The sequence below is a fragment of the Convolutriloba macropyga genome, chromosome 7, assembly GCF_964194025.1.
Source record: "Convolutriloba macropyga chromosome 7, txConMacr16.3, whole genome shotgun sequence".
Lineage (NCBI taxonomy): Eukaryota > Metazoa > Xenacoelomorpha > Acoela > Convolutidae > Convolutriloba > Convolutriloba macropyga.
The window spans coordinates 40,473,256-40,496,758 of record NC_134474.1 but is presented as its reverse complement, the minus strand read 5'-3'; the positions used below and the strand labels follow the sequence as shown (position 1 = coordinate 40,496,758).

Genomic DNA, 23,503 nt, shown 5'->3' with positions numbered 1-23,503 from the left:
GTCTCTGCAAAAGGATTGGTGTTGAGCGAGATCAAACAGAACAATTATCGACTATGGGCCAGACCAATCATACCCAATTCAGTTATAGACCAAAAAGAGCAGTCCAACAACGGAGTGGGGTCCAAATTGAAGGGACCAAATTCAGGTATTTGCCAGACAGAACAGACCAACGACGAGGTATAGGTCATACCGAACAAACTCAATTCAGTTACAGGTACGACAGAACTTACTCAATTCAAGTATGGATCAGACAAAACAGATGCAATTCAGATAGCGGCCAAATGGAGCAGAGAGGCCAAAAATTTGTCCAGAATATGAGCGTGATCGCACCGGAACCCACTTTCATCGACCCAAGTCCGTCTGGTCCATACCTGTTTTGGGTCCAGGAATTCATCTTGCGTGACAATTAGCTGAAAATTTTAATTGTCTCGACTAACGCTGGGCTTAACTTATATCCAAAATTCAAATCATTGGTCATACTAATGTGAAATCATAGGACATGAATAGGTAATCTTTTGGCACTAACTTTGTTGCCATCAGATTTGTTAAACGTTTCTTTAAATTTTTGTTGAGCTTTCAAGTTAATCAGAAATTTTTCTTTTTTAGTTTTGGCATGTATTAGGATGAATTTTTGTCGAAGTGTTTGGTTTCCATTTCTTAACAACCAATTCAAGATTTGTAAGTATTTTGTTAAATTATCAACTATTTTTTGGCTTCATTTGACTGCCATGTAATAATTCTGGTTAGCGTTGCTTTATGGTTGCTCCTACAATTGCAAGAGCAAACAAACTAACCAAAAAACTTAAAATTTCAGAAATCTGTTGCTTGATAATGAAAACACATAACAAATTTAATTGACTTTAAAACGAATTTTACTTAATCACGAAAAAAGGTTTCAATTGACTTCAGTTGGCAATTGAAGATATTGATCTACTTTAATTCGCCATGCAATGACATAAAATGGAACGTGCAAAGATATTCGACTAACGTCGTGTGAATGGCTCCCAAGCGACCATTGAGCGGTTCGCGCTGGTAATAGATTGTTTGGGATTAGGGAAGCTAGCATTAGAAGATGATCGGAGTGGGGGTCAACGTTAGGGGTGGTGTTAAGCGATGAAGGAGGTAGGTTTGTTGAGGGGTGGGGGTGGGGGCTGGAAAAAAGGGCTCAAAATTGATAGGTGGAGAGAAAAGTGGACGGGTGAGTGTTGGGGTGGGGGGGGGGTTGATTGTGGGCGAGGTTCACCGAGGAGGCAAGGCCAAGTTTTTGAGATTAAGAAACCTCCTTCACACCAAGAAATGGTCTCTTCAAAACAATCTTGTCGATTCGCACACTTAAAAATTAGAAAAACTCTAAGAAAACTGTTCAGTCACGTAAGGAATTCTGGGTTTTACCTGTTTTTCGCGTTTTTGAGGACGAAAAGCTAAAACATAGCAGGACAAGTCCTGACGTACAATTCAAAAAGTTTTCATTGACTAAACCAAAGACTGGACCTAGAACGGACTATGAGTGAATTGGGAAAACCACTTTCAAAAATATCAGATCAACAAATTAAAAAAAAATAGAAAATCAATGTTAAAATGCCGCATGTAAACAAAAAAACCACTAACAAGAATTTTAAGTTCTAACAAAAAAAACTAGGCCTAGAATGACTGGATTGGAAAACCATTAAGAAAAAAATCCGATCCAACAAATCGAAGAAAACAATAAAAATCAAAGTGAAATTGCCGCATGTGAAGAAAAAATCACATGCGAGAAAGCGAATTTTTGTTCAAACTCCGTTTTCTCACTCTACTTTAATATTTCAAGTAGAAAAACCACTCGTTTTTTTTCGCTCCACTTCCTGTTTCGGCGTGACCAAAACCACTACACTAATTTGACTTCAAAAATCATGAAAATATGTGAACAGATCTTAAAAAAAGACAGGGCCCCAACACAATTCAAATTCTTTGAATTGTAAAAGGACCTAATACAATTCAAATTCATTGAAAGTTAGAAAGGTTAGAAAAAAATCCGCCAATCAATAAATGGCATAAGAAAAACCACAGGACTAAAATAATTGCTACTTAGACCTGTGCAATCTTAAAATACGCTTTTTTCAAAATGCCGAAGATCTGCAGAGTTAGCGTGACTATGCTTGAAGTCATTGATTCGATAAGGTGAATCAGATTTCCGTGAGAACTTAGTTAAAACAAACATTTTGTTTATTTAAAAACTCCAAAATTTGATGGAAGCAGTCAGCTTCTGGCAATGTATATCGGGAGTTGTGGCACTTAAACTTCAGTTCTGGCATTGCTGACTTTCAGCATTTTAAAACTTGCGTGCGTGTTCAAAAAAAGTTTAAGTGACTCTCATGAAGACATTTTAGGGTTCTGACGTAACTTCTAAAATTTTCTGAGGACTGTTCTCATTTGGGCTACAAGACAGTTAGATAACATAAACTGAACCCAATCAGATCTACTTGCAGTCAATGAACTTTTCTTTTTCATTTATTGTACTCATATTAAAAATTCGCGTTTTTGTACTTTTGCGGTGAGTGACAATGATCCAATAGAACTATCTAGTTTGGGAGGGTTTTTTTAATCTGCTCTACCGTCCGTCCGAAAATCAAAATAATATTATTGCACGTTTATTCAGTGGAAAAATTGGTTTAAATTAAATAATAACTTTTGTCTGTTTAAAAATGTTTTCTTTTTTATTCTAACAAGGTTTCAGTTTTCAACGCAACGTGTCTTCTAAAACAGCGTTCTAAGAACGGGTGTGAACAAAATATGAGATTTGATGTCATAATTTGACGACGATGTCTTCCTTTGGAAAGTATTTGCCATTCTTAAACCAGATATGGATGTCCTTGTTCGAAAGTCATCAATCAAATGTTCAAACTTCGATTTGTGAATGACAAATTTGTCGACAAAGATGTTCTTCTCCGCTGAAAATTGCTTCAGTTCTAACGTGGCTCTATCAACAACTCTCACAATCGTAAAACCTCTGTCGGTATTTCTCACAGCGCTCCAATCAGGTTTTGGTTCCGTAAAAGGCAATTTCTCTTTAAGCCCTGCGCTCCCAGATATTACCTGAACTGGGAATTTTGGATTTAGGTAAAAGTTTGGGTCCTTCATTTTTTGGTGCATGTATTTGTACATGGGGAATAATCGTTCGTAGTCATGCTTATGCCCGCATAATATTACGTCGACGTGATGTTTATAAAATAGTTCTTCGAGATTCAACTTTCTGTCAATTCCAGTTCGTAAAATGTTGTTTCGTTCACAGTCTGGGTCATTTTTGTTACTGCAATACATAGGCCGATGACCCAAAACAACAATCCAAGGTCGCTGTTTTCGATTTTTGGGTTTGTTAGCATTGGCGAGGTCGTAAGCCAACCAGTTGTACTGAGACTAAAAAACGGTAAGGCTTAAATCCACTTTTATATTGCAGTGCGGGGTTCCAACTCAAAGCTGAGCTATTTCTGAGAAACTCCACTTTGCACGTACAAAACATGCAAGCATTATTACCTAAATAGATTTTAGATAATTGCATCAAATTAACCCTTATAGTAAAAAATGTCATTAATGTTAGTAGTATTTTTCAACAAGGCAAAATAGATATATCGACAAAATAATAACTTTGAAATTCACATTTTGAACGTATATTTACCAATAGGGTAACAGTGATATCGACAAAATCTTGTAATCAAAGCTTACATTTTTAACGTTAGCTTGGTATAAAAAACTGTCAATCATGTTATTGGTGTCTAAAATTTCACCAATTGCGACGACTGACGTTGCCCAAGCTTTTTAATTTGAAGACAAAGAAGTAAAAAGTGTCAAAAAAATCAAAGGCAGCTGATTTAAAAACAAGAAATAAGTGCTGAAGTTTGACTTGCTGAGTTTCTAGAACAATACCTCGCAGATCTTTCTTTAAAAGTTTTTTGAGGTATGCAAAAGTATAGAAGTACAAAAATTAAACTCTTAAATTCAGAATTGACGCGTGATAAAAACATACCCGACAGTTTGCCGGAAAATAGACGCCGTTTGATTCCCATAACCAAGATTGGCATTGAAAGAAAAAACTAATAAAATAAATGATTTTTGTACACAAAAACAATTTTAAAGTGCGAAATCTTTTGATGTCATTTTGGAACTGAACATACTCCTGTATTGGAGTGAGAAGACACATGGGCCAGTATCAATACCAGTAAGCATTAAATATTGTAATTGAGAACAAAGTTTGAGTAACGGGCATCTAAAATTGGTCGTTATGGGTTTCTCCCATTTCTATTTCTGACTTCGTTTTTTGATACTGACTCTGTTCATTTTGAACTGCTTTGCTGAGCAACTGCTGTCTAAAAATAATTTGAGCAGAATGAGAGAAGAGGCAGCCTAGAGAAGTCAAAACATTTTCACACAAAATGGTGAAGAAGCTGTGAACTAAAGTAAAGCGAAAAATTTTTTATTAGACGAAGTAAAAAAAACATAGCAGGACGTACAATTCAAAGAATTTTCATTGGTTAAACAGAAAATTAGACCTAGAACGGACTATGAACGGATTGGAATAACACTTTAGAAAAAAAATCCAATCGAAAAAATAAAAAAAGGATAAGAATCAAAGTGAAATTGCCGCATGTGAACAAAAAACCACTAGCGAGAAAACGAATTTTTGTTCAAACACTGTTTTCTCACTCTACTTCAAAATTGGAGCAAAAAAAATTCACGCCGCAAAACCACTCGCTTTTTCACTCCATTTCTTGTTTCGGCGTGACCAAAATCTATACTCCAATTTGACTTCAAAAATCATGAAAATGTGTGAACAGATCTTAAAAAAAAGACAGCGCCCCAATAAAATTCAAATTCTTTGAATTGTAAAATAAACATTACAGGACAAATCTTGAGGTACAATTCAAAATATTTTTAATGACTAAACAAAAAACTAGGCCTAGAACGGATTATGAGTGAACTTGGAAAACCATTTCTACAAAAAATCAGATCAAAAATAAAAAAAGCAGAAAATCAATGTCAAAATGCCGCATGTGAACAAAAAAACCCTCACCAGAAGTGAAATTTGGTTCAAACAAAAGTTATACACCTAGAACGATATATGAACCGATTGGGAAAACCATTTTGAAAATTATCCGATCCAAAAAATCGAAAAAAGTGTAAAAATCAAAGTGAAGTTGCCTATTGTGAACAATAAAACCACAAGCGAGAAAGCGAGTTTTTTTTCAAACAACGTTTTCTCACTCAACTTTAAAAAAAGCAGAAAAAATTTACACCGCGAAACCACTCTCTTTTTTGCTCTTCTTCCTGTTTCGGCGTGAACAAAATCACTTCTCCGATTTGACTTCGAAAATCCTGAAAATGTGTGAACAGATCTTAAAAATTAAAAAAAAGACAGCACCCCAATACAATTCAAGTTCCTTGAATTGTAATAGGGGCGCTATAATAGACTTACAGTTAAATAAACGTTTAGTTTTCAGATTACTTATTTAAAAATTTCTCCCAATCAGCACAAGTTGCAAAACTTTAGAACATAACCGACCAACGTCCGGAAAATTGCTCTCAAACAACCAACAAGCCTATGGCTTCGGTATTAGCAAGCTCGGGCATAGGGATGTTAGCATTAGGGGAAGGAAGAGTGGATTTGAGGGGTGTCAAGCGGTGAGAACGGTGCCCTTATGGTGCTACCTCCAGGTGCTTCCGTTCCTTCCTGATGCTACCTGTGTTTCCTGATTTTGAGGACGAAAAGTCAAATGGGTCACACAAAAAATCAGTCAGGCAAAAAAATGCCTGACTGCTTTTTCGAGAAAATAGACCTAGAAAGGACTATGAATGGATTGTAATAACCATTTAGAAAAAAATCCAATCGAAAAAATAAAAAAAGAGTAGGAATCAAAGTGAAATAGCCGCATGTGAACAAAAAACCACAAGCGAGAAAGCGAATTTTTGTTCAAACACTGTTTTCTCAATGTACTTCAAAATTAAAGAAAAAATTTTACGCCGCAAAACCACTCGCTTTTTCGGTCCGTTCCTTGTTTCGGCGTGACCAAAATCACTACTCCAATTTGACTTCAAAAATCATGAGAATGTGTGAACAGATCTTAAAAAAAAATACAGCGCCCCAATAAAATTCAAATTCTTTGAATTGTAAAAAAAAACATTAGAGGACAAATCTTGACGTACAATTCAAAGAATTTTTAATGACTAAACAAAAAACTAGGCCTAGAACGGATTATGAGTGAATTTGGAAAATCATTTCTAAAAAAAATCAGATCAAAAAATAAAAAAAGCAGAAAATCAATGTCAAAAAGCCGCATGTGAACAAAAAAAATCCTCACCAGAAGTGAAATTTGGTTCAAACAAAACTTATATACCTAGAACGATATATGAACCGATTGGGAAACCAATTTTGAAAAACATGCGATCCAAAAGATCGAACAAAAGAGAGTAAAAATCAAAGTGAAATTGCCTATTGTGAACAATAAAACCACTAGCGAGAAAGCGAATTTTTTTTCAAACAACGTTTTCTCACTCAACTTTAAAAAAAGCAGAAAAATTTACGCCGCGAAACCACTCTCTTTTTTGCTCTACTTCCTGTTTCGGCGTGAACAAAATCACTTCTCCGATTTGACTTCGAAAATCCTGAAAATGTGTGAACAGATCTTAAAAATTAAAAAAAAGACAGCACCCCAATACAATTCAAGTTCTTTGAATTGTAATAGGGGCGCTATAATAGACTTATAGTTAAATAAATGTTTAGTTTTCAGATTACTCATTTAAAAATTTCTCCCAATCAGCACAAGTTGCAAAACTTTAGAACACAACCGACCAACCTCCGGAAAATTGCTCTCAAACAACCAGCAAGCCTATGGCTTCGGTAATAGCAAGCTCGGGCATAGGGATTTTAGCATTAGGGGAAGGAAGAGTGGATTTGGGGGGTATCAAGCGGTGAGAGCGATGCCCTTATGGTGCTACCCCCAGGTGCTTCCGTTCCCTCCTGGTGCTACCTGTGTATTCTGATTTTGAGGACGAAAAGTCAAATGGGTCACACGAAAAATCAGTCAGGCAAAAAATTGCTTGAAAAGAGAGCACAAGACTAATATAATTGTCACAAATTTTGTTTGAGAGAATTAAAAGTTTAAATAGGCATTTCTAAGACAAACCATTGCAACAGACCTAGCTTCTAAACAACTTAGTTTATAAGGGTTTTGGGGTGATATTTTAGTCATTTGAGCAAAAGTTCAGTCACACTGCTATTTTACAGAGTTCATATTTAATTTGAGTTGTTAATTAGAAATCAATTTCCAAGGGACAATTTTATGGAGATTGCACAATACTCTATACTTTATTTCAGAAAATTGCAGTTGGAACAATCAGACAGTATTGTTTTTTTAATGTTCGACATTGTGTTTGTGCTACTCTCAATAGTTGAATCTTTGTGATGATCAGGATTTTCTAAATTAAAATAATTTTACTACGTCAATGGAATTAAATTGAGAAAACTGAAACTTAGCAGGCACTTTTTTCGTATTACGTTATAAATCTTTTCTTAACAGAAATCAATCACCATCAATTCTGAAGACCAATTTTGATAATTGTGCTGTTATGAAATGTGTTTTTTTAGTTTTTACTGAAATCAGACAAGGAATTTCAAAAAATTTCAGACAAGGAATTTCTAGCGGAAGGTACCTAAAGGTATGAAAATTGTATAACATAACCGACTAACGTCGGGCGAATTGCTCTCAAATGACCGGCGGGCGGGTGACTTTGTCAGTAGCTAGACACGGTTTAGTGAAATTAGCTTTAGCTTGATTAAACTCTGCAATTTTTTTTCTAACCCTGTAGTAAATAAAGCAAATAAAAAAACTGATATTTTAAAAATTTGCAAACTATTGCAAAAATTAAAAGGAAAGTTTCCGGATTTTGCAGTACAAAATGTTCAAAACCAATTTCTGTTTCTGGTTTTTTTGTCATGTAACCCATCTGCAAGACTTAAAAAGTTTCGTCGGCCAGTAATGATCGTTAAACTCAGAAAAAGACAAAAATATTCAAAAAAATGAAACCAATCGCAAACTTTAAAATCCTGCTAAAAATCAAGATATTAAAATCTTCTAAACCATTTCATTGTCTCAAAAGACTATCCAGTATCCCTATTTCAAGCTTCAAATAGTTTCACTGGCTCCTAAATTGTTTCATCGGATTTAAAATAGTTTCACTGGCTCAAGATCCATAAACTCGGAACATGATTACAATTTTCCGAAAATTTGAAACTTAAATCTTGTCCAAAAAATGCAAAAACTGGAGTCATACAAATATTGTTAACCACTCCATTAATGCTAAAAACTATGTAGCAGTTTATTATCATACCTTGGAGGTGGTCTCTTGAACACTGGTGACTGCAAAAAAATCAAAAGGACTCAAGAAACTTTAAATTGCAAATTTGTTTTTTAAAAAACTGCCTAAATTCGTGATATTAAAATCTTGAAAAAAATTCCTTACATCTAGAAACTATGCAGTAACCTAATATGAAACCCGAGAGGAGGTTGTGTGGCCTTGAGGCTGGAGAAACATAAAAAACGACAAAAAATTTCAAAAAAGTTGAAAAAAATTGCACGTTTTATAAAAATAGTTGCTATATTAAAAAGTTGAAAACTAATTCATGGCCAAAAACAATTTTCAGTAACTTATTATCAAACCCTAAAGGAGGTTTTCTGACCCCTGAGGTTGAAAAAATCTGAATATTGACAAAAATTGTAAAAACGAAATTAGAAAAATTGCAAGGTTTTTTTAAAAAAATGCTGAAATTCGAGATCTTAAAATCCTGAAACTTTTTCCATTATACCTAAAAGTTACAGAGTGGCCCTTGAGGCTAGAGAGGACTAAAAAACGAAAAAAATTTTCAAAAAAACATTAGAAAAGTTTTATCTAAAAGTTGCTAATATTTGCCATATTAAAAAGTTGAAAACTGATCCATGGCAAATAAATTTTTTTGTTATCTTATTATCAAACTCTAAGGAAACTTTCTGGCCCCTGCCTCTGGAAAGACGTGAATAATGAAAAATTAATCTAAAAAAAAATTGAAAAAAATTGCACATTTCTCCAAAAGATGCTAAAATTCACGATGTTAAAAGTTTCAAATCATTTCACTTCCTTCCAATAGAAGCTATGCACTTCTTTCAAACCCTAGAGGAGGTTCATTGACACCTAGGGATGATAAAACTCAAAGAATGACAAAAATTTTCAAAATGCTTGAAGAAAAATTGCTAAAAAATAGTATAATTTTGCGTGTTTTCAGCGAGCGGTTGTTCATCAGTAGCCAGCCAGGGTGCTGGAGCAACAGTGGGGTCGGGGCAACAACGCGGTGGTTGGGGGTTGAGGCAATAGTGGGGGGTCAAAACTGGGGGTGTCTTCAACCTCTAAGAATTGCCGTTCACACCATATATATAAGTCTCCGAAACAGTTTGAGCTGAAACAGAGCTGAAAAGCTCTGAGAGCAATTTATACCCAGTGGGTGCTACCTGTTGATCTCGTTTTTGAGGAAGAAAAGTCAAATGAGTCGGACAAAAAATTGATCAAGCGAAAAATCTTATAAAAAAAGACCGACAGGACTAATATAATTGCTACAAACAGTAACAATAATCAAAACCAGTTCAAACTTTCTTCGAAACTGGAGATTTCCGTCACTATTATCCACAACACTTACTTTTGATCAAAGGACAAAACGTGAAAAAATATTTTGTCCTTTTCTTTTTGTCGACGCCAACTTGTCGATATTTCTATTGTAAAACCCTTTCATCTTTTCATTAAAGAAAGAAACATCACTGACTAGCGTCGGAAGCATTGCTCTCGAACGAACAGTGGGAGCTGAAATATAATGCAACTTGTTTCAGTTGGGGAGGATGGGAGTAACAGAAACCACAAAAGGAGACTTCAAATGACGTCAATACAGGTTATTATACACCAAAATAACCACTAATAAAAATTATAGTGAAAACCTACACCAATTTTAGCTCACTTTTCAGTAGGCTTTAGCGTCACTTGAGTTGAGCTGCTGATACTTGCAAATTAGAGCAACATTTATTAGATAACGGAAAGTTAAAAAGTAAAGAGCGTAAAACTCACTCGAAAAATCAGCAAAAATTTTGCATGAAAAAGACCAATACCTTAACAATAATTGCTTCAAACTTCGCTGGAGAGCAATTAATCAAGAATCACAATCAGGGTGCACTGATAAAGGGATGGATTAAATGATGTGAGAAGATAAGGGTTGCAATTAAATGGGGTTAAAAGGCGATAGACACTGCAAAAAACCCAAGCACATAGGACCACAACGCGTGCTAAATGAAAATGTTTGAACGCGTGTATCTTTAAAGGGAGGGCTTCTAAATCAAATTTACCTCTATCTGACTTGTTCCATATTCCTTGAAAATGTAGATTTCGGTCGTGTAAATTATAAAATGGATTGGACCCACATCAAAACTATGGTAAAAGACACTCGGTCCAGGTGAACTAAAACGACCTCTGAATTCGCTAAAGTTGTTGTAGCTTTCATGATTACCGGGTCCGAAATTATAGGGAATCTTAGTAGCTATCGGTTGGATCAAATTCATGAAGGCGTCCCCGTTATGCCCAAAGTTATGGTCAAGATCGTAAGCTATGTCACCGTTGTGTATAACCATGTCCAGTTGATTCTTATTGGTCATGTTGATTAGACTTGGCATTGAGGTGTTCTGATGTGTCCCAAGGTCACCAAATATTGCAATTCTTGGTTTGAAATCGGCGCTTGAGGCAAACGACCGAAATGCAAACTCATCAGATTGGTGGACCCATGTCTGAACTTTGTAAACTGAAACAATATTGATCTAGACAATTTTGTTTTCTTCGAAATCAAATGGTTTATTCTGAGTCAAATATTGGCCTCAAACTCTTACTATGGATAAAAATTCTGATTGACAAAAGTTACCAGTAAATTGCCATGCTCGACAAAATAAATTTGGTAAAAGACACTTTGGTAAAATGGAAAACTCTTGAAGATTTAGCCAGTACGAGTGATTTTAGTCAAAGTCGCAAACATTTGACTGACCGGAATGCTTATGATACAAAAATCTTAGTAGTCATTGGTGCTACTCGGACAGACATCATAGGATCAACATACAAGATCGTACATGATTTCTGTGATCTCTTATTAGTCATGTGCATGGATCATAGAAAAATGACCAAAGCTTTTAGATTGTCAAAAGCAGCAAGTGCACCCAAGGGTCGAGGATTCGCAGGAAAACAATGTAAGAAATGCAGTGAAAAAAATGCTGGGAAAAAATCTTATTTACAGCGTGTAGTGTGGTGAATTAGTGGTATGGATTTGTTTTCTAATTTTTGTACGGATTGCGGTTTATAGCGATGAATTTTTTTTTCACCACAGTTCTTGCATCGCAATTCATGCATTCTTAGCGGGGGCGATTTGGCCAACGCATCAACCCGGGTTGCAACATATTTTGGAATCGACATAAAGTCTAGATCTTGACCAGAGGCGGACTTACCATATCGTGTAGATGGTTCTAAATGATGCATTGCGGCCTTGAACACATAAGTGACTCTTTCATGTCTTCCATTGTCTCTCGCAGTTCCATTAGAGCTGATAGGGTCAAATCTGTTGGTATGTATTAAGGCAGTCTTGTGTGCGCGGATTGTGTGAATATGTGTGGATCCCTCTTTCCTGTAGTGCACGTACCCATCACCCTCCATACCCAGAGAAGTCCACGTAACAAACATGGACGAAATATCGCCTGTAATCAGTATTGATCTGATAAGAAAACATTTATCATCTTATATTGTTTATTGACAAGAGCTATATTTTTAACTCATGAGAGGAGAGCCTATATCTCAGCGGCTCTCAACAGTAATTAGCTTTGTATATGAAATGAGTATGGTCCTGATAAGAGACACAGCGGAAGTGGAAATGTCAGGACAGACGTGAACAAGACACCCGAAGCCTCTCCAACTTGTCAAAGGGGTTAACGAGTTACAGTACAAAACAAGCAATCAACCTAAATTTTTCTCACATAGAGATTTCATTGGCTAGAACCAGCTTTCCCTGTAACCGAAATAGTACTTACCTGGAGCTCTCACCATAAGATACAGGCAGATTAGAGATTTTTGATTATATAACTGTGATCAATAAATATTTTCATGCCGTGCGTTCGAAATTAAACGGTTGAGGACATGTCCTCAGTCTGTCTAAAGTCTGATCATGGCCAATTGTGAACATGGCAAAGTCTGATCATGGCCAATTTTGAATGAGCCGAAGTCTGATCATAGAACTAGCCAATGTATGATCATTGCCAATTTTGAACGAGCTAAAGGCTGATTATAAAACGATCCGAAGTCAGATCATGCCCCAATTTGATCGAGCCAAATTCTGATAATGAAATGAGGCAAGGTCTGATCATAGTCAATTTAAGCCGAGCACGGTCTTTTCATGGGTCGAGCTACAATCTTTTCATAGCTTACTAAAGTCAACCACGGTCTTGTTATGCGTCGAACAAGAGAACTGATGGAATAGCTGATGTAGTGTCGAAATATTTTCTCAAGACAAGTTGAAACTCAAGACGACTTTTTGAGACTTTTCTAGCATGCTCTGGGTGTATTCCCCTCCTCCGTTTCACAATTATAGGAGAATTGAGCTGAACATTAGCAAAAAAACAGACCAAACACCATCTCCAAATAAAACTAAACAACCAAAACAGCAAACTTTAAGCAAACAAACAACTATAGGAGAATTGAGCAGAGCACTAGCAAAAAAACTGAACAACAAAACAGCAAACAGAATCCAAACAAACAACTGTAGGAGAATTGAGAGCGGAGCACTTGCAAAAAATTGGACTATACTCTATCTCCAAATAAAATAAACAACAAAACAGCAAAGTGAATTGACGTGATTGTTTAGATCCGCCTTTTCTGCTCCTCTTGTTTCCTGGTTATCTCTTAACTCACGTTTTCCGTCAACGTTTCCAGGCAGTGTCTTTTAATTTGAAGCAATGAATAAGGTTTGTAAGCAATTTAAATCCCCAAAATAGTCTAACATTTTCTATAGCTTTCAGTTTGAGAAATTGAGTTTTCATGTTATTATGTTAACATATTAACCTCTTGGGGTCGCTTCCTTGTTCATGAACTTGGAGAGTACTAATACTGTTCAAGAACTAAAAGTCAGGCCTGAACAATAATTGTCCTGTGTTTGAGCTGCCAGACTTTTTATAACAAGTGAGACAACTACAAGAGTCGAAGTAAAATTCATACTTAATTACGCCCAGTCCAAAATCTTCGGCTTGACTAGACCTTTATTGGAAATAAACGAGCGCCTCGACCATATGTAGTCAAATGTTTGCAACCAAATAAGTGTTTACAAATGAACAAAGCTTTTATTAAATTTTGATGTATGAAATCAAGAAGCAAAAACTCATCATTAACTGTTTTTTTTTTTCAAGTAGGACCTCTAAATTTCACAGAATATATTGAATGAGTCATATTGAAATAGGTCATACTTGAAAAAACAAGATCGTAGTGGGCAGCAATTTTTGATAAAAAATGCGTAGTTCAAATTTCTTTGTGACCTTGAAAAAAATAGTTGAGATTATGTATGGGAAGGGGGGGGGCGGCTATACGACACTTCTACTTGATTTCTATTCTGAAGATCTGCTGTTGATTTAGCTCCCCAATAAAGCATTGATGGAGAGAAGTGGCAAACTATATTTTTTAGCATATTTGTGTTGGACCAAGTTTATCTTGCAAGATTCTTTCAAAAAAACTGATCTTGCAATATGTTGCAAGAAAAAGTTTATCTTGTAAGATATTGCCAACAAATTTTCTCTTGCAGGATTCTTGCAAACAGACAATCTACTTTAAAAAGCTGAAAAATAAACATAACCGACTAGCGTCGGGCGAATTGCTCTCAAACAACCTGCGACCGGTTGGCTTCGTCAGTAGCTAGTTATGGTTTAATGAGGCTAGCTTTTGTTCGATTCGACTCTGCAACTTTTATTTTTCTAGCCCTGTTAGTAAATAAATCAAATAAAAAATTGTTATTTTAAAGTTTGCAAAAGAATTTGTAAAAGAAAAGCCTCCAGATTTCGCAGTGAAAATGTTTAAAACTTTTTTTTAAATCTAGGATTATGTCAAGTAACCCATCTGCAAGACTTGAAAAACTTCGTTGGTCAGCAATTATTGTTAAACTCAGAAAAGGACAAAAATATTCAATAAAATGAAACCAATCGCAAACTTTAAAAACATGCTAAAATTCAAGATAATAAAATTGTCAAAAACATTTCATTGTCTCAAAAGACTATCCAGTATCCCCATTTCAATCTTTAGATAGTTTCATTGGCTCATAATGATCCATAAACTTGGAACATGATAATAATTTTCCGAAAATTTGAAAAAAAAAATTAAATGTTATCAAAAAACTGCTAAAGCTGGAGTCCTTAAAATATTGATAACCATTCCATTGACTCTGGAAACTATGCGACAGATTATCATCAAACCTTGGAGTTCCCTAGGACCCTGGTGCCAAAAAATGATGAAATATTCAAAAAGATTCAAAAAAGTTGAAAAAAAGTTGCAAGTTGCATAAAAAGTTGCTAAAGTTTGTGATAATAAAAGTTGAAAACCAATCCATGGCCAGAAACATATACTAGTGACTTATTATCAAAGCCTAAAGGAGATTTTCCGTTAAGCTGAAAAGCCTGAATAATGACAATGAATGTCAAAAAATTGAAATAAGATTGCAATTTTTGTAAAAAAAAAAATGCTAAAATTCATGTTGTTGAAATCTTGGAAAAATTTTCGATTGCGTTTAGAAACTATACAGTAACCTTTTGTTCAACCCTAGAGAAAGTTCCTCAGCTCTTGAGGCTGGAGAAACCTATGAAACTACGAAAGTTTTCAAAAAAAATTGAAAAAAATGAAGTTTTATAAAAAAAAAATTTATAAAATTTTTGATATTCAAATATTGAAAACTGCTCCATGGCCAATAAAATATTTTCAGTAACTTATTGTTACGATTTCTGGCCCATGCGTCTGGGAAGATGTGATTAATGAAAAATAATTTTCAAAAAAGTGAAAAAAATTAAATCTTTTGTCAAAAAACTGCTAAAATGCGTGATGTTAAAATGTTGAAATTACCACTAGAAACTATGCAGTAACCTATTTTCAAACCCTAGAGAAGGTTCGTTTAAGAGAAATTAAAAATTCTAGCCAAAGCAAAAATTTTATACAGTGACAGGCTTGACATTTAAAGCTAGTGATTAACCATGATTGAAAATTGCATATAAACCAAAATTCGAAAATAAATTTTGATATTTTTAATGATGTTCAGTGCAAAATTTTAAAACTAAAACTATTCTGAACGTACGGTGAAAACAACTAATTTTTATGATACCTTAATTATATACTCATTCAAGTTACTATTAAATTATCTTCAATGCTGATCGGACAGTAGATCGAAAAAACAATAAGTCGAAAAGAGAAAAATTGAGACATTAGAACGAAAATATTCTCTTCTCACTGGCTGAAATTAAGCGCTTTTGCGAGCTAGCATGAAATTACAGCATATCACCATGCCTCCAGAGTCATGGCCATGCATAAGTATGCATGTTGAAAACTCTTCCATGGCCAATAAAATATTTTCAGTAACTTATTGTTACGGTTTCTGGCCCCTGCGTCTGGGAAGATGCGATTAATGAAAAACAAATTTCAAAAAAGTGAAAAAAATTAAATCTTTTGTCAAAAAACTGCTAAAATGCGTGATGTTAAAATGTTGAAATTACCACTAGAAACTATGCAGTAACCTATTTTCAAACCCTAGAGAAGGTTCGTTTGAGAGAAATTAAAAATTCTAGCCAAAGCAAAATTTTTATACAGTGACAGGCTTGACATTTAAAGCGAGTGATTTATCTCATATTTGAGGAGATGACTAAGTAATTTTGAGGCTAACCCAGGCAAAACGCGACGGTTACGTTGTCGGAATTTGACAGCTTCCACCAGAAAAATACTTATTTTCCACGCGGTTATTCTTGACCACGCGGTTATTCACACTATTCCCCACTATTAATTAAAAAAAATCATACAGTTAAAAATCTGAGACATTTGTCAAATCCACTCCGAAATTTTAATTTCGAGGTCTTCCAGAGGGAACTTGCAAAAAAGCGCCGTAAATAGTTAGAGGAGAAGACGTTTTTCATCACAATATTTCTTTGTATCAGATTTAAGTCTTTTTAAGAAAACCTGTGAAACAGCTTTAACCCTTTTTTAGACTCAATATAATATTGTTAGTCCAGGAGCAGGTAATATATTGTTCAGATGGGGTTTGTAATCAGCCTACTGAGAGAATTTGTGGAGTTGGGCTGGAGAGGAGGGGTTGTTGGCAATTTATAGATAGAGTGGATGGGTGTTTGGATGTAGTTCATTTGAAGTTAATAAACTGAGCATAGTCACAGGTAGTTAACAAATGCCATTATAGAACTGTAAAAAAAATGAAATTTTGTTTTAAAATGGCCAGATTTTTTAGTGCATTTTTTATTATCTAACTAGTAGTTTTACTGGTACCAGATCTTTCCAAAAATTGCTCCCACCTTCGGTACCCCGTAGAGAATCGCCCCCCTCTGTGCTCTACTTCAGCTCAATATTACTTGGTCTAGAGTTCAGATATCCGAATATCAGTTTCAGCTCAATTATTGACCGCTGTTCACGACTATGCCTCTCATGCGCTGTGGGATGTAATGTGGAAATCGCGGGTCGGTCATTGCGACGAGGCCGTGAAGTGTGCCCAGTTAGAAATTATTTTTGCATTTTATTCCAAGGAGTGTTTTATTGTATTAATTTAACATGCGCACACGTGGAAAACTATTTTTTGTCACTAATTGGTTAATTATTCGCTCAATAAAATTCGATTGAAGAATAGACCACGTTTTGCTAAAGGGGCAATTGTTGAAAAGATTCTTCGTATACAATTTTGGAAATGAATCATTTTTGTAAAAACACATAACCATGATTGAAAATTGCATATAAACCAAAATTCGAAAATAAATTTTGATATTTTTAATGCAAAATTTCAGTGCAAAATTTTAAAACTAAAACTATTCTGAACGTACGGTGAAAACAACCAATTTTTATGATACCTTAATTATATACTCATTCAAGTTACTATTAAATTATCTTCAATGCTGTTCGGACAATAGATCGAAAAAAGAATAAGTCGAAAAGAGAAAAATTGAGACATTAGAACGAAAATATTCTCTTCTCACTGGCTGAAATTAAGCACTTTTGCGAGCTAGCATAAAATTACAGCATATCACCATGCCTCCAGAGCCATGGCCATGCATTAGTAGCCCGTGCGACCTGATATGAATCTAAAGCAGCCGAGAAACATATCACGACTGAACATGTTATGCGCTGTAATTTATGTGAGCGCTTAAATCTGATTTGCTAATACGGAAATTGAATGATTTATTTTTTGATATACTATCTCATTTTTCGCTTTCGATCTACTGCTCTTACACCGTCATGAATCAGTACTGCTGTACATAATGACACTCAGATCAGTGTGGCATATCGATAATGCGGTCAAACAAGCCGATAGGTATGCTAGTCGATAGGCCAGCAAGTCGATATGCAAGTAAGCCGAATTCTGAAAAAGAGGTCAAGTAATCCAAAAATTTCCAGGATACCCGTATCAAATATTGTCCCCGCAGTCCTCTGGGCACGCTTCATCGCGCTAATTTGCCCGGATGAGGAGGCATGACCATGAACAGCTGTCGGCTGAGGCTCGAAAAATCTCTTTAAAATGACTTAAATTTTGTTTCCATATTGCACTGGAATACATCATAAGTTATGCAATTATTATCCGCAGTCTTGAATCTAACGGTTAACAGTGTATTATTTCTGAAAGACTACATAACTAGTACATCACTTTCGGCTTGCTTTTACGTCGGCCTACTTTTACTTTAGCTAAATGAGACATGATCAGCCCTCTGATAATTAGAAGGACTCAACCAACAAAAAACAATTGGATTTATTATAACTCAGCCCGTAAGAAGAACTTGCTTAAGTTTTGTCAACAATCTCTAAACTCTAATTAGCGTTTTCCAATGTATTATCGTCACTCTTTTACCACAAAGATATAATAGCATTTAAAAGATATTTCTACAGATATGCGTTCTGCAAGATTGGCCTCGAATATAACCCAACATACCTGTGCAGCTAATATGTATTTGTTGCGGTCTCGCATTTGGAAGTCCGGAAGTCTTGTTTTGAGAAGACACACTGATGCAAAAAATCATCCATATAAATAAGGAAGAAAATTCCAGTTCTTGCCTCATTTTCCAATAAGTTGTTAGGAGTACTTTGGGTTCCAAATGAGTGATAAGGAATTGAGTCAGGTTTGAAGTAATCGGTGTTCCTTTTTATCAGTATCAAGACTTCGTTTCGATATAAGTTCAAAGGTCAAATTAACATGGCATGATCAACTTGCAACTGGCGGGCCACTGTTCACACCATTCTAAACTCATAGTGATCAGTTTACTATACAACAAGAGAGGTCCTAAGGGTTCATCTGGATAATTGTTGGTTGCCAGATAAAGCGTGAACAATTAGATGTACAAAGTAATGAACCACCATTTGACCATTTGATGATGCTAAAATCAGACCATAATTTACCACTTTGAGGATCACTCACGTCATGTTCACATTTTGACACGAACAAGAGGTCAAAAAGTCAACATAGTAATCTTCATCGGCAACTGTGAATATTAAGAAATATATTCCGTTTTGGAAATACTCTCGGATATAAAGTTTCTGCTAGTATTTTTTGACAATTTTGCTGCAATCTTAGTTTAAAAGATTTGTAAAAAGTCAAGGTCAGTTGAATAGAGTTAGCCCAGATCTCGAGTTCTGAGAAATCATTGCCCAACACGGGCTTTTACTAATGAGTATTACTACATGCCGGTTATCGCCATCCAGGAGTAATCAAACTCAAAGTCGAAGTCGATTTGTTCAATAACTTCGAGGTTTCAATAATAACCGTGTGGTAATATTTTTATTCAACTTTTTGACCAGTTTTAATATGACAACAGTGGCGAGAAAAGGGTATCGGATGAAGTTTTGTAGTATTGACTGGGCACTGACAATTTATATCATTAGCAACTTATGCAAATATTGTTGTCGAAGCGAGAGATGATTAAAAGCAAGGTTTAGAGAACTACTTTTGCGTGAACGAATTAATTAATGTAACGAAAGATTTCAGACGAGGCGATATTCTAATGAAACGATGCCTAAATTTAATCAAGGAGGCCCTAAAAGCAGTTGTTTGCTAACTATGCGTTAGAGAAAATTTTGATTGCCCCAGCGACATAGTGCCCTGACTGCGGGGGGGGGGATGTGCCTAAGTGCCAGGCACAAGGCGTGAGGATGACTAGTATATATGCTCTAGGTATATATTAGAACAAAATTTTTGTCGCCCGAGGGACTTAGTGCACTGACACAAGTGCGCTTGAGCCCGGATGCTCGGCACAAGGCCCGAGGGGACTAAGATAAAGTTTTAACGTATTTATAAAACCAAAGGGTACGAATGTGTTGAATATCATTTGAAGTTGAGGTTGAGAGTACAATTTTTCAGCTTAGTGAAAATTTTTGTAGATTCTTCTTTAAAAAGTAGAGGAGTTGAAATATAGCAATCGTCTCTGTCACCGATAGTAAAGCAACCAATTATTTATAGCAGTATGATTCAAGTGTCCAAAATTAGATTTCTAACTAAGTATCTGTTAGCACGTGAATCTTAGCGTCCCGAGGGACTAAGTGCCCTGACACGTGTGCGCTTCATGTTCTAACTTGTTTAGAGAAGGGTACGAAGGAGGCTAAACTTTAATTAAAATTGAAATTAAGAGCACAATTTTGCAAATTATTAAACGAGAAGTTTTTGTTAGTTTTTCTAATTTTTTCCTGTTTTTCAGCTATTTCAATCAATTTCTAATCCAATTCGTCATCGCTATCGAAATCATTGCTATCCTGAGACCATTTTTGCCCTGTTTGGCAACATCTAATTTCATTTTCTCGAGAGATCCCGTTTCCAAAGGCAAGGCAAGTGCTTTCGTTTCAGGTTTTGATGGGAAAAGTCAAAAGTGTTGGTGGGTTTGGCCTCCCCGCCAAAAGTTATGTTTCCTTACTTCGAGCAGAACGCTAAGGTAGTGCCGCTAAGTTAGGCTAAGTTAGGGCCGCTAAGTTAGGGCCGCAAAACTTAGCTTTCAACTTTTGCACGTGCTAATTGCTAATTGCACGTGCCTCCAAGTTTTAGCGACCAAAGAATTTGTACCCTGGTTTCTCCAAGTCCATTTTTCCCCTAAATTCGGTGTCCTACATTAGGAAAGTAAGTTTAGGACACAAAATAGACGTTTACTTCCTCAAGTCTAAGTTCAATCTTTCAAACTAAGCACTCTGCCTCGAAGGTTTCGAGAACAATGATATCGCACCTGATTTAAGAGGGTAACATTCAGTTAATGCAAAAGGACAAATAAATAGCGCAACATGTTGGACAAAAGCCATATACTCAAGAACGCAACTTAGAGGGGCAAGAAATTTAGACATGCTCGATGAAAACAATTTTCCGCTTGCTAACGGTTTTCCACGTGCATTTATTGGACTTGATCATAAACTAATTGACAAAGTTAAGCTGCTTCGACGTTTTCAGGTCTTGGGGATTTTTGAACTTCATTCTCTGTTAGTTTCAGGCTACCTGTCCAAATGTAGTTTTCACAAGAGAATAGACGTTTTCATAGAGCAACAAATTTGCAGAAAAATACCAATGAAAAGCTATTTAAAGAAGCGCAAACTGACAATTTCAGTCAAGAAGGGTTTTCAAAGTTTGCATAAACTGAGATTGAAATATTCAGTAAAAACTATGTTTTTTAAATAGAAATAATTTCAGTCTGCCTTTTTTTTATAAGATGCTCGCAAAATCAAAATATTACAATTATACGCTAAAGTTGTTCCTAGAAGGTCTAAGGCAAATGAAACTCACAGACGAGGTTGCGTGCACCCGACACGGAGCTCGAATTGACAAAGGAATACCAATTTTTTTTTCAGCTTATTCAGACCCAAATTTTGCTTTTCCTTGAAGCATGTAACAGAAAATGTTGAAAAATCTTATTTCTGCTAGTTGTGCCGATTTTAGTTGCAAACTTGAAAAAGTTATGCAATTTCTTCCTTCTTTTTTATTAGAGTATGCGTTTTTTGCCCATATTTCTTTCCGATGTTTTTTTGTTTTTCGGAGAGAAATGCTATTGAACAACTCTGCTGCATCAATGGATCAAAAACTCAGTCTTCAATTAAAACAGTCACTAAAATGGTTTTGAAACATTCATGCAATTCGCCAATTGTCTAAATTTAATGAAATTTGCACTGGAAGTGTACTTCAAATTCTGATTATTCTGCAGCCGTTTTTTCCTCTTTCAGTTTTGAGTACACATTTGAGTACAGTTCTGAGTACAGTTTTGGGCACGCATTCTGTTTAGGACTCATGATTGTTACTCAAATAATACTCTCTCACAATTTTTTCTTCACATCAAAGTGAAAAGTCTTAAGGAACTGTATTAGAGATAATTTTGGTTTCTTCTGGACTGCCACAGAAGAATGCTTAGTAATTGTTGAAATATAATCCAAAAACAGCTCTGGGAAAATGTAAGACAATTAGTAGTCAAGGCGGAGGTAGCTTGATGAAATCAGACTAAACCAACAGATTCCCAAACTATACTTTAATTTATTCTAAAAACTTTCGTTTTTAGAAACAAGTAAACTGGAGGTCGTTTAAGGCTCCTAAAAATTTTTTCATCTCAGCAAAATCAATTCTTCAGATTACTGTTATAAAAAAATGATATACGATGTGGGAAGTTTTCTGTCGCTGCAACCTGCGTATGTTCAAATGTTTTTCGAACGGTGTCTCAAAACTGAACAGAAAATTTTGGACGTCAAAATCTGTATTAGGCAAGTTATTTGTTGATCTTTGCAGCAAGTAAGTTCGCACATGCCTGTTTACCTCTTAAACAAAACTTTGGCTGAAGTAGCGATTAAAATCAATTTTAGTCAAAATAAAGTATTTTTTCAAATTTCATTTTTTACAGTAATCGGAAGATTTTATACAGAGTGCGAAATCAAATAAAAAGCAGTGGTTTCTGTAACAACAAGACCGTAAAATGTTTAGAAGAAAAAAAGTATTTTCCAGGTTCAATTTTTTTCAAACTGCGTTCAGTGAGCAGAGGAATATCTTCTTTGAACAAGTTTTGATTATTAGATAAAATTCATCAACCGGTGAATTTTGACAGCGGCGTTTGCTGTTTTTTTTCTAGATATCTGTAAATGCTTCATTTTATATTTATTTGTTTAATTGAGGTTTTGCCAAATCTTTCTATTTATTTTCACTCAAAAATAGATCTCCTTGACAGTTTGAAAATGCGAAATTAACATGTATAATGTTTTCAGTGAACAACTTGATCGTTTTTTGATTCTAACATTACCGTTTCGCATAACTTTTGTAAAATTTAAGGTTTGATTACAAAGGCTGACTAATGAGGAGCCACTTTAGCTTAATAATTCGTTAATATGTTTAGATTAAAAGTTCGTTATTATGTTCTTTTGGTTGGAAACTTACGGCTTTTGTGACTTCGACATTTCTTTTTTTCGCTTTACCTGTTTCTAAATTTGCCTCTATTTTGTCTTTCTGGTGCGTTTATACAATCAAAATTCAATCATAGTGCAATCGGGTTTTAGGGATCATCAGTTATATTTTAATTGGTTTTGAGAGCAAGAGTTCTTGCTTTCTTTTTTATCACATTCAAATCGTTTATCTTCGAGAATTTTTTTGACGTTTTTTTCTGTTAATTTTGATCTCGACTGGCATGCTAGTCTCATGACCGCCACTACATTTTTTTGAAATTAAATGAATATTTTTGTGGTTTTGTAATTTACAGTGATTTTTTTATTTTACACTTACTTTTCACAAACAATTTTTTTGCTATCGACCGTGTTTTATTTATTTTATCTTGTTTCTTGTTCTCAATAATGACAGGTTCCCTTGGATTTTTAGTGCGGTCAAAAGGACCTAGTAGATTTGTTTTGCTGCTAAAATTACTGAATAAAACACTGTTTTTTTATTTCTTTAGTCTTGTCTTTATTAGCTGGTAATTAGTTGCATCATTGTTATTTGTGGAGCTAATTGCAATATAAGCTAATTGGAATAACTCTTGCATTTTTTTCAATTACTGAATGTTATGGCTTGATTACTGATTCATATATTGTGTCTTATTAATTATTTTAATATGAAGTTAGGTTTTGTTTTTAATTTTGAACTTCTGCTTTGATAAAGGTTTTTGTACTTTTTGCTCTTTCTCGTCCCGTTGCTTTTAAGCGTGAAAGTTGATTTTTGTGTGACCAATAGGGTAATTTTTTCAATACAACACGATTTGTTTAGATACAA

At 35.1% G+C, this 23,503-nt stretch overlaps 1 protein-coding gene across 3 annotated transcripts; it reads right to left on the bottom strand.

The window, feature by feature from the left end:
- Positions 1–2,611: 2,611 nt before the first annotated feature.
- LOC142342279 (acid phosphatase type 7-like) lies at positions 2,612–19,040 on the bottom strand. Of its 3 annotated transcripts, XM_075393564.1 has the most exons (5): positions 18,716–19,032; positions 18,233–18,538; positions 11,529–11,774; positions 10,389–10,837; positions 2,612–3,393 (listed from the first exon to the last, which is right to left on the bottom strand). In XM_075393564.1, the coding sequence occupies exons 2-5, from the start codon at positions 18,357–18,359 to the stop codon at positions 2,734–2,736; spliced, it is 1,482 nt and encodes a 493-aa protein (XP_075249679.1). In that variant the 5' UTR covers positions 18,360–18,538; positions 18,716–19,032; the 3' UTR covers positions 2,612–2,733. The 3 variants fall into 3 exon arrangements, with proteins under 3 accessions (XP_075249679.1, XP_075249678.1, XP_075249680.1); XM_075393563.1 differs by having other exon boundaries at positions 18,233–19,032; XM_075393565.1 differs by lacking the exon at positions 2,612–3,393 and adding an exon at positions 3,394–3,510 and having other exon boundaries at positions 18,233–19,040.
- Positions 19,041–23,503: the final 4,463 nt, after the last annotated feature.